Below are 12,386 nucleotides of genomic sequence, written 5' to 3'. Positions count from 1 at the left end.
ACGTCCCTGAGACCAGGTGTAGGTCTCAAAGGCTTTTGAGCCCTAGACATCCCTGCCAACGTCTATAAACCATACAGTATGGTTTGTATATAACTGGTATACTGCTCGATAGCATATAGCTAATGTTACCAGCGTACACACGACCTTCCTCGCCTAACACTTGACCAACACTAAAGCAGAGAACAGAGGCGGTGTAATCTTCCAGTGAGTTACAAAGTGCACCAGGAACAACATTCCACTGAGAGAACAGAAGATTCAATGGAACTTGAGAAAACAGGAGGTACAACATTCCATCGTGCTACAGAACAGAAGTGACTGGGAAGAGAGAACATTAGAAGCGGTACATTCCATTATTCCATTAACAGACAGGAGCAATATTACCCTGAGCCAGAGACTCAAGACTGTAGAACAAACATAGTCATTAACAAAACACAACTATGTGACATCCGTAGGCCTGACTCAGAGTTATACGCAAACCTGATGGTCTGTGTACAACTCCAATGGCGGGATGACTGCGCTTGTGCAGAACACACGCAGTGCCCTCTAAGCTGCAGCCTGATTGAGAGGGGATAGTACCGGGCAGCGTTCATGAAACGGAGGAGTGTCGCCCTATTTGCTTGGAGTGTCTGTGTCACCTGGGGGATACTCAGATGGCCCATGTTCTCACAAGTGATTCGGTGGCTGCAGTTGGATCATAGTAGCCAGCAGGAGGCGTCTATTTAAAATTCAAATGCAGCAGGAGGCAGCCATTATCTGCGAGATCCGAGTGCTGTGTCCGAGGCGACATGCGAAGGTTTTAGGGACCGGTCAGCCTGTGTAAGTTGAAGCTTCTTCAGGCTGCAGTGGCAAACGCAGGATTTGCATGGGGGGGGGGGGGGTTCCAGAACTAGGTGGAGCCAAGCACGGGGGTGGGGACTGAGGTGACCCAGTATATGCTGAATCCGTAAAACTAGTGTGTCTGTGTGTGTGTGTGTGTGTGTGTATGTATATATATATATATATATATATACCTAATTACTGCGCTGGTGCGGCAGCCCTCTAATTCGATCCTCCTGTTAGTGAGGACCATACAAAACAACACCTCCAGCAAATTGAATCAGAGGGCGCTCTCAATCACTTTAACTGGTTACCAACTAAAAATTGACCAAATGATTATGGCTTTACACAATTTATTAAAAGCAAAGTATTGCCCAATCTAGACCCTTTAGGGTTGAAGACAGAGAGAAAAGAAACCCTACACTATTGTACATTTGACATATATTGTGATCTGTAATTGTGAAAAAGGGTTACCTCTCTCTAGATTGGGCAATACTTTGCTTTTAATAAATTGTGTAAAGCCATAATCATTTGGTCAATTTTTAGTTGGTAACCAGTTAAAGTGATTGAGAGCGCCCTCTGATTCAATTTGCTGGAGATATATATATATATATATATATAATTATATAATTATATATATATATATATATACTGTACATATCTAAACATATATATACTATGTATATACACCAATATATATATATATACTAAGTGCTTCATCGCGCCCTACGGGCGCTCTTCACACCGTCGCAAGGGGCTACGCCCCCTTAACCCTTGCATGCCTTTCTGGGGTTCAATATTTGTATTATATGGAGTATTACCTGCATTCCTTTGTTAGTGGTTAAATATTGCATAATGAAAGGGCGTGCGATGGTGAAGGAGGCGCAGCCCCTTGCGACGCCGTGAACAGCACCTGCAGGGCACGATGTACAGAATGTAGCGGGTGCGACTGCGGATGGTGTCTGTAGATGCTGCGGGTGGAGGGGCGGCGGAAGTGGGGGTGGGGCCCGGATGGGGAAGGTGCTGCAGGTGGTGGAGGGGCAGGTGCGGGGGTGTCATTGGTGGGGGAGGGGTGGGGGAGGGGGGGACCGCGGATGGAGGAGGGTGTCTGCAGATGCTGCGGGTGGAGGGGGGCAGGTGTGGGGGGAGACATATAAGGGGGGTGGATGGTGGAGGAGGCCTGGAGGTGCTGTGGGTGGTGAAGGGGCAGAGGAGTGGGAGCCGCGGGTGGTGTAGGGGGTCTGGAGGCACAGCGTGTGGGGGAGGGGTGGAGTGCCGCATGTGGTGGAGGGGAAGGTGCGGAGGTGTGGTGCATTGGGGAGAGGTCTGGAGGCGCTGCGGGTACTGTACCTGCCAAAAAGGTAGTTGGAGGGTATGTAGTAGCAGGGCCAGGACAGGGGTGACAGGGTCAGAACAGTGGTGATGGGGCCAGGACAGGGGTGACGGGGCCAGGACAGGGGCGACGGGGCCAGGACAGAAATGACAGGGACAGGATAGGGGTGACAGAGCCAGGGTAGGGGCGGCAGGGCCAGGACAGGGGTGACAGGGCCAGTATAGGGTTGACATGGCAAGCACAGGGGTGACAGGGCCAGGATAGGGTAACAGGGCCAGCATAAGGGTGACAGGGCCAGGATAAGGGTGAAAGGGCCAGGATAAGGGTGGCAGGGCAAGGCCAGGGGTGACAGGGACATGACAGAACACAGGGCACGGGAGAGATTGGTATTAGGGACAAAACAGTGGTGACAGACAGATGTGTCTTACCGGAGTCACTGCTGCTGGCTGCTGCTGTTCCACTCCAACCTGTTGGGATCTGCTGCTGGTGGAGGGTTGGCATGGCTGACTCTCTTAGGCTGGAGTCCTGCTTCCTCTGCCCGTCCGCATCCCTCCCCCCCTCCTCAGTCACACACCGCAGACCTCGCGCAGCTGCCGGACACTGTGGTAAGAGGAGACTGGGAGTGACTGGTTAGCCCCCAGGAGATGCTGCGGCTGGAGGGAGGAGGGGGTCATAGCATGCACGTGGCGCGGACCTCGCGGCTGCCGGGCACTGTGGTAAGGGGAGACTGGGAGTGACTGGTTAGCCCCCAGGAGATGCTGCGGCTGGAGGGAGGAGGGGGTCATAGCATGCACGTGGCGCGGACCTCGCGGCTGCCAGGCACTGTGGTAAGGGGAGACTGGGAGTGACTGGTTAGCTCCCAGGAGAAGCTGCGGCTGGAGGGAGGAGGGGGTCGGAGCCTGCAAGCAGCTCGGACTTCTGCAGCGCTACCTGCCGGCTAAAGTGTGTGAAGAAGCTGGGCGCACCTCACTGTGGGCGGCAGCGCTGCAGGTAGTGGTGGGGTTGCTGGGGCTGGAGATAACAGAGGCGGTACGGAACCTGCACAGCGGCAGGTGCCCCACAAAACTGCAGCTAAGAAGCGTGGAGTGTGCCAGAAAGTGACGCTCCTCCGTGCCAGAGAGACCCTGCTGAGTATGCTGATGTGGGGGGTCAAGCACACAGTGAGCCGGTGCCCGTCTGTCTGTACGGCATACCCCCTCACACACCCCCATACCTCCAACTGTCCCGATTTTCGTGGGACAGTCCCATTTTTGGGGGTCTGTCCCGCTGTCCCACCCGCAGGTCGCAGTGTCCCGCGGCGGTGGGGTGGGGGGGTGGGGGGGGCAGTTGGAAAGCTCCTGTACTCGCTGTTCTGCTTAGCATGAGCAGCGGTGAATAGTGGAGACAGAGGGAGAGGGGGCATCAGGGGGTACGGATTAATGGGGGGTTCCGGCAGCAGAGCCAGATTAAGGGGGGGGCAGGGGGTACGTACCGTTGGCCCCACAGTTTTAGGGGGCCCCCCGGCTCGAGTAGCTCTGTCCCAGCTCAGAAGCTCCCCCGTCCTGCCAGCAACAGCGGCAGCATTGAGCTACAGTCAGCACACGCTGCTGCGTGTTGGCAGGTCTGTGGTGTTGCAGGGAGGCAGCAGTCTCCCTGCTTTCTTCTGCCTGTGCGGGTGTGTAGGGGGGAGCGACCACCTCCTCTGGATTTAGCCCTAGCTGAGGGGCCAAAATTCCATAAAAAATAAATAAATCCTGGAATTTGCATAAGGGGGCGTGACCTCGCGTCCCGCGATTAGGCCATGCCCCCAACCCCACAGCAGGCACAGCAATGAGATAGGGCTCCCCTGTCTCAAGTGCCCTGGGCCCCCCGGACTCATAATCAGCCCCTGGGGGCATGCCAGCAGCTCACAGAGCACTGGGCATGCCCCCTCACTGACGAAAACGGAGGCCCTCCCGTGAAGCCACGCCCCCTTTTCGCCGAGTGTGTGTCCCTCCTTCTGCCTGAAGAAAGCTCCTGCAGAAAGCCGGGAGGTATGCATCCCTGCCTGTGCCATGCCCATACTATCTGCTTCTGCTCCTAGTCTCCTATAGATTTGGCCAGATCTGTGACTCATTTGACTAACTCCGCCCAGTGTTGTGACTCCGCCCAGCGTTAGCAAATGAGTCACAAAGTCACAGAATAGGGCTATTATATAGGAGATATATACATACATATACACATAGCATATTAAACATGCATACACATATATATATATATGTACATACAGTACACGTATATATACGCACAGATATATATATATATCGTGTGTGTGTGTGTGTGTGTGTGTGTGTGTGTGTGTGTGTGTGTGTGTGTGTGTGTGTGATAAGAAAAGGATCACTTATTCTGCGGGATGTACTAAACAGAAAACGTGGTAAACGAGAGTATACCGCATTTTCGGAATGTACTAAGCCCCAGCCGCCGGGTCAGTGCCGCGGTGGGGTTCGCCAGCTTTGTAGCTATACCCCATAGAAGCCTATGGGTTTCTCTCCGCAGCTCTGTGTGAGGGATCCGATTGGATCCCTCCCAGCATGCCCCGCCCCCGTCACCCTGCGCATGCGCAGACTTACACCCGGGGCCGATACCCGGAAGTCAGGCAGCCGCTGGGGATTGCAGAGGACAGCTCTTATCGGAAGAGCTGTCCTCCGCAATGCTAATTGCATATGTAAGTACATACGAGATTAGCATTGTGGCGCAGGGCGGCGATGTCTATTAGTACATCCCGCCCATTCTCTGAGACTCTGCTATCATTCTTTGTGATGCACATGTACCAAGCTACAGTATACTGTATAGCATATACTTACTGAGCTGATAAAGGCCAGTCCATTAGGGAGAATATCTATATCTTCAGACCCAAACTCTGCAACAATATAAACACATTACTGTACATGTGTATGAATACATTATTATTTAATATATATATATATAATCCCAAAATCATGTAGGGCGCAGTATGTATTCTTGTTATATACTATGCGGGGTATTTATTAAGATTGACTTGCTCCACCAAGAATTAACATTCCATATCGCTGCATATTGTGGAGATTTTAATAATGTTTTATTCTCACCTATTTATTTAGGTTGGATTGCAGATTCTGCTAAAAAGCAGACTCTGCAATCCTTTCTGTCGCATGCTGGGGGCCGCCTAGCGGCTGTGACCGTTATTTAATTGCGGTTGCAGCCACTGTGGATGACCCCCACGCCAGGACCCCTGCAATGTAATACATTCTATAGTAGAGGGTGGGTGGGACTGAGCTAATTGTGGCACCATACCAGCAACCCTTCCACTTGGACTTTTCTGATTTCCTGGAAAACAGGAGGAAAAAATTGGTAACTATGGACTTATGTTGGTGTCCTATATATTCCCCTTGTGAGCGTCACTTCTGCAGTAAATAAATGAGTGCAATAGAGATACAAAAAGACACTATTATGAAAATACTTATTCATAGAAGGAAGATTTCAAGTGAAAAGACTCCACCATACTTGAATGGAGGCAGGAATCAGTGGTGTGCAGTGAGGTGAGGCAGAACCTTTCCTGTCAAACTCGTTCCAGTATACAACAGAGTTTTGACTATATAAAGTATATGAAAAATACAAAGAATTTATTAGAAATATCTTCTCTGTATTATTCTAATCATTTTCATAGTCCAAATTCTGAAGTAAAAAGTCTATGACAGGTGTGGCAGTGAACCTCCCAGACCCCCCCCCCCCCACACCACCACCACCACCACCCTCGCCCTTCCCCCTATCTTTTCCGCACTTCTCTGTTCAACACACAATAATGCCCACATGTATATACTGCTGCACCGGTGTATAATGCCCACATGTATATACTGCTGCACCTGTGTTTAATGCCCACATGTATATACTGCTGCACCGGTGTATAATACACACACGTATATCCTGCTGCACCGATATATAATGCCCACATGTATATACTGCTGCACCTGTGTGTGTATATCCTGCTGCACCGGTGTATAATGCCCACATGTACTGTATATACTGCTGCACCGGTGTATAATGCCCACATGTATATACTGCTGCATCGGTGTATAATGCCCACATGTATATCCTGCTGCACCTGTGTATAATGCCCACATGTACTGTATATACTGCTATCCTTTATTAAGAAAAATTGCAACATACATTACATAAATATGGTAAAACTCATAAAAATAGGACATACAATATACATTGAGTTGTTGCCCAATAATCCAAACCAAAAAGCAACAAAACTTGTATAACTATACGCAATGTCAATATTGCTTAACATCTAAGCAAAAAACAACCTACTATATACAAACAACACATATTATAACCATAAGCAATGAAAAGATGAATGAAGTCTTTTAGTCACATGCAAACCGCTTTAATTAAAAAAACAGAAAAAAAGAAAATCTACGGGAAGGTGAAGGATAGGAAGCCATAAGATGAACAAGAAAAGGACTTCTGCTACCCACTCAAGGGGGTTTCAGGTGGCGCCAGAGCCTGGACCACCCGACAGCATCCAACCTCTTCCTATCCATATCCATCATCCTCTTAACCTCGTGCAGAATATTTCCCACCACCTCCTCACAGGGGAGGACCTTTGCTCTGAGGGAAACCTGACACCGTGCACCCCATGTGTGAAACCTAACTGCTAAACTAACTATAAAAATTGTGGTTAAATCAAACCTTCTATACCCTTTGAACGCCCCATAAACCCACTCAGGGTAACTAAGCCCCGAAAGGCACGGGATGCGTAAGGCCCTTGATACCGCTCTGTAAACCTTTATATTGAAGGGACACTCAAGGAGGAAATGGTCCATTGTCTCCACCTCCCCTAGACATTCCTCACGTGGGCAGCCACGATCATTGGCACTTCGACACTTGAGGTTACCCCGCACATAAAGCCTCCCTTGGAAAGAAAGCCAGGCAATATCTCTGAACTTCAGTGGGATTCTTTGAGAATTAATCAAAGACAACCCATCTGAGCAGACACTGCCTGGGCAGTCCCTTAACGACAGCGGAGCATAAAAGTGAGTCTGCAAAATTCTTCTCTCCAACTCCCTTCTAGAGAAGTTTTTGACTTCACCCACCTCCAGCCCCCAAAGCCTCGTCATCTTCAAGCACAGTATAACGTAGATCGGGAGGTAGCCATGCCGGACTCGAAAGGTTTTTACTTGGCCACCATCCATCCATAACCTGAGGAAGGGAAACACCCAGGCCCTAAAACTCTCTACCCATCGAGGGGGAGTTCCTAGAAACAAACTCCCTAGATTCAGTTTTAAAAACGTTGTAGCAAAAAACACCACAGGGTTGACCATACTCAGCCCCCCCTGTTCCCTCGATCTGTAGGTGATCCCTCTCTTGACCAGATTCATTCTATTCCCCCATAACATCAGGAAGAATAAAGAATTCATCTTGGTCCACAAAGACTGTGGCAAGAAGCACACATAACTGACATACAGAAAAAGCGGAATCAGATAGGTTTTGCATAAGTCAACCCTCTCCCTGAGAGAAAGTTGCCACCTTCTCCAGGACTGCACCTTCCTGGTAGCATCTTCCAGCCTCTTCTCCCAATTCTGAGTGGCATAATCACCACGGCCAAATTTGATACCTAGAATTTTTATCTCTGGACTGGCACGGGGGAGGCTATCCGGAAGGGTAAATTCATCACCTTCCTCCCCCATCCAGAAAGCTTCACACTTATCCTGATTGATTCTGGAGCACGAAGCCTCAGAGTACTCACAGATAAGATGTTCCATGCCACGTGCCTCTGCCACAGATGACAGGACCACAGTAACATCGTCTGCGTAGGCCACCACCCTCAGCGGCAACCCAGGGCCCAGCTGAACCCCTGCCACAGCACCGCTCTCAATCCTCCGCACAAAAGGATCAATTGCAAATACATATAGAAGGGGGCTCAGGGGACACCCCTGACGGACACCCGAGTCGACCGAAAAAGCAGGGCCTACCCAGCCATTGACAAGTGGGAAGCTCTCAGCCTGATTGTAAATGACACGTAGCCAATCTACCACCCTCGCTGGAAGACCATACCTCTCCAGCACAGCCCACAGGTACTGATGATTAACTCGGTCAAAAGCCTTGGACTGATCCAATGCCAGCAAATACTTGCCCCATTTTTCAGCACGACATTGCTCCACAGCCTCCCGGATGCCAAGGACAGCACTAAAGGTGCTTCGGCCTTTTACAGTGCAATGCTGAGACGGAGAAAGTAACAGCCCGGAAACTTCCATCAGCCGATTAAAAAGTACCTTTGCCAGAATCTTTCTGTCCGTATTGAGAAGAGCGATGGGGCGCCAGTTCTCAACACGCACCGGGTCCCTACCTTTAGACAATAATATGAGAGCAGAGGATCTCATAGAGGGAGGGAGTGATCCCTTACCCAGGCTTTCATTAAATACCTCCATGAGATGAGGAGCCAATATGTCTGAAAAAGCTTTAAAAAATTCAGATGTTAACCCATCTGGGCCCGGAGATTTTTTTATAGACAAACCGTCTATGGCTCTCTTGACCTCCTCCACTGTCACATCACTGCCCAAAGAGTCAAAAGAAGGATCAAGTTGCTCAAGTCCAGGTGTCTCCCTCAGAAACTGATCCATCCTCTCTCTGATGAGTGGCTGCTCAGACAAAAGGCTGGAGTAATAGGACCTGATGACTCCCAAAATACCCTCCCTGTCTTCATGAAGAGTACCCTGGTCATCAAACAGGCCCCTGACCTCCCTCAAATCAACTGATTTTCTGCAACTCTGGTAGGGATCAGGCGAGTGGTATTTTCCATAATCCCTCTCCAGAATCAAAGAAGCCAGGCGATCGTACTGATATTCCTTCATCTGAGCCTTCACCCGGGAGATTTCCCCACTATCTCCACGCTCAGAGATCAAGAAATCCAGTTTCTTTCTCAGGCTCTGATAGATACATCTTTTTGTCAAGTTTTTCCTGGCTACCAGCCTTTGAAAAAGCCTTCGAGTCCTCTTTTTACACTCCTCCCACCACTCAGACCTACTCCAACCAGCCTCCAGAAGTGTTTCCTGTAGTTGAAGAAAGTCTCGAAAGGACTGTCTAACTCCTTCCTCCTTTAGGAGCTCGGAATTCAAACGCCAAAGGCCCCGCCCTTTCTGAGGGGTTTCTGAGACGTTCAAAGCAACACACAGAAAAACGTGATCGGAGAACTCTACTGGCTTTGTCTCAGGAGGCAAAGTTTTCGAGGACTCCTTAACAAAAAACCTATCTATCCTAGACCTACGACTACCACAATGATAGGTGAAACCTGTGAGGTCTGGGAAATGGCGAACGTGCACATCCACCAGACCAGCCTCTCTAACCATGCTAACTAGAAAATTGGAATCATAGCCCAGGGTCGCCTTTGTGTCCCCTCTGTCTTTTGGCCTAATGACGGTGTTAAAATCACCTCCAAAGACAATCTGCCGGGCCGTAAAAAGAAACGGTTTTATCTCCCTGAAAAGACATTTCCTGTCCCACTTTGAATGGGGCCCATAGATGTTTATTAGCCTCAGGTCATGTCCTCTCAGGTTGACATCTAAAATCATGCACCTACCTACCTGTAAATCTATAATCCTGTGCACGTTTACCATATCAGTAAAAAGCACTGCCAACCCACTGGACGCCTCGGCCGCAAGAGACCAGAAGGAAGGCCCCCGCTTCCACTGACACTTGGCCCGATGGAGTGTGGCCAAGTCACCTACCCTGGTCTCCTGCAAAAATAAAAAGTCAACATCAACCGTGTTGAAAAAAATCGAAGGCCAAGAAACAAGCACGTTCAGAAAACACGGAAGCCACATTAATGGTGGCACATCGTATAGGTTGGGGATCCATGTTTCTTGGATTATAGAGGTAGGACCCCATTCACTTTTTCTTTGCTTGTCTTTTAGAATCCTCATCCGAGGATCCTACTCTTTTACACGTAACCCCGAAGGGAAGAACATCCTCATCAGACAAAGAGATTTCTTCCACCTCCCCCTCCTCCACCCCACCAACAACTGAGACCACAGTCTCACAGAACAGACCCTTAGATCCTTGTACAACAACACCCTCCCTAATATCACACCCCTCCCCATTTGCAACCCTGTCTGGGGGAGGATCCGGATCAGGGACTTTTGAGGCAATAATACAAGAACCGCCCCCAGGATCATCCCCACCAGAGGACGCGAAAGGAGAATAGGTAAGGCTCCCCGCCTCAAGGCTAGGAGTCTCCTCCACCACCATCACCTCTCCCGGAGATTGAGGGGCCTTCCCCTCTGAACTCTGCACTACCTCAACCTTATTCAATAACGGTACCAAGGCCTGGCTTAACTCTGTCCCTGTAGGATCCCACTCTAGATCCCCCTGAGAACTATCTAAGTGCTTGGTTTTGCTCTGAACTTTACCACATCCCCCCTTTTCCTGTTTAGCTTTGACCGTAACTGCCACGCCATCAACAGACAGATTAGAGGCCTGTTTTGGCTTTTTACTTTTAGAAGTATTCGGAACAAACACTAGCTCTTTTCCCCCAACCATGACTACCTCCCCCTCATCCTCATCATCAGCAGAGGACAAAACGTCAAACCTATTAGAGCATACAACGTCCACACCCTTCTTTTTCAGCTTCTTCCTCTTGCCTTTACTCACCGCCTGAAAAGATGCTTCCCCCCTTTCGACCTGGACTTTCCCTACCCCACCAGCTTCTAGTTTCCTCAACATATCCTGATGCTGTAAAGCAACCACCATGTTATCCTCATGACCGGGCCTGATTTCTAGTGCCTCCTCAACCACCCCTGCATCATGATTATGCAATGCTTTAGGGCACCGACTATAGGGATGGCCATCCGCTCCGCAGAGATTGCACCTCACCTTATTACACTCACGGGACCCGTGCCCCATCTGGCCACACAAAGCACATTTAACAACCGTACAATCATTACTCAGGTGGCGAAAGTCACCACACTTGTGACAAGTTCTGGGCTGCCCAGGATAGAAGCACTGAAGCCGGTCACGGCCAATATAAGCAGCAGATGGTATGTGCTTAGTCTCAGCCCCTACCTGGTGCAACCTCACAAAGGTCGAATAGGCACCACCCCAGACCCCCTTAGTGTAATCAAATTTCTCAAGTGGGGACAACACTGTGCAGGACCTGGACAACCAATATACGATATCCGCAGACGGTAGTGACTCATTGCGCACCAGAACAGTAATCTTTACCCTATCCTGCCTGGTGATGGTGTTGGTTTTAAAATGGCAGTACGGCTCCTTGGTCTTGTTCTTCTCCCATTGGGAGCCAAAAGCTTGCAAGCCATTCAGGGAGAGGAAGCTCAGATCAAAGTCGGGAGTTCTCACCGGATGGATGCACGCAAAAAGGTCTGCGGCCCTAAAACCCCCACTTACCCCAAGGCTGACCCCCACTTACCCCAAGCTGAGGACCAGTACTAGCCCAACCAGAACCCTCCAAAGTTTTGGCATATGAACCAGATCCTGGTCTAACCACAGGAGAGATTACAGGGAGACCCTTGGGTGCTTGAACATTTACCTTCTTACTGACCTCTATACCCGCACTACCAGCCCCACCAGCCATCCTAGTTTGGTTTGCCTGGATCAAGCTTACGGCCGCTAAAGCCCTCACAGGCATATCCATATCTCCGTAAACTGTTTCTACTAGAGTAGTCTCCTCAGGGGTTAAGCTGCTTTTATCAACTGCCGGCAGTCCTTGGGCCAATCTTTGCCCAGTTTTTAATATGGCTTCATACTTCGGAATTCCCATTGATGCAGTTAATGATGTCTCTCGTGATGTCACACATGATGCGTCTTTGGCCCCGCCCCCCTCAGCCACCACAGCAACTAAGCCAGAGCCAGTCGCTGCTGGCTTACAGGGAGAGCCAGCCTCAGCATCTACCACGGCCCGCGCCGTCCCCATATTCGCAGCTTCAGAGACAAGTGCATTGGGAGCAAGTCCACAGGAAGCAGTAGCAGCCACCAGAGCTCCAGCACCCGCCGTTACCCCAGCAGCCACCATGCCCCCTGCACTGCCACCACCCAGCACTCTCTCTGGGAGAGACGCCTCCCCCTCATGGAAAGCACAGGATGACGTCATCGCAGGGTTCCCCTCGATATCCACAGCACCAGACGCAATCCCAGAGGTTTCACCTCCATCATGGCCCACGATATCCACCACTTCTTCCGCAGTCTGGCTGCCCACTTCCATGTCTTCCACTGGAACTATGAG

The 12,386-nt window shown here is 50.1% G+C and overlaps 1 protein-coding gene across 1 annotated transcript in view; it reads right to left on the bottom strand.

The window, feature by feature from the left end:
- Nucleotides 1-12,386, bottom strand: part of LOC134927210 (serum paraoxonase/arylesterase 2-like) — a 106,215-nt gene that overhangs the window by 64,487 nt on the left and 29,342 nt on the right. Inside the window, exon 3 of the mRNA XM_063921369.1 lies at nucleotides 4,972-5,027. Within this exon, the coding sequence (XP_063777439.1) occupies nucleotides 4,972-5,027 (56 nt within the window). The remainder of the gene's footprint in view (nucleotides 1-4,971; nucleotides 5,028-12,386) is intronic.

Source organism: Pseudophryne corroboree, chromosome 5 (assembly GCF_028390025.1).
Source record: "Pseudophryne corroboree isolate aPseCor3 chromosome 5, aPseCor3.hap2, whole genome shotgun sequence".
In the NCBI taxonomy this organism is placed as follows: Eukaryota; Metazoa; Chordata; class Amphibia; order Anura; family Myobatrachidae; genus Pseudophryne; species Pseudophryne corroboree.
Note: the sequence above shows the minus strand (reverse complement) of the source record. Positions and strands in the feature narration are given on the sequence as shown.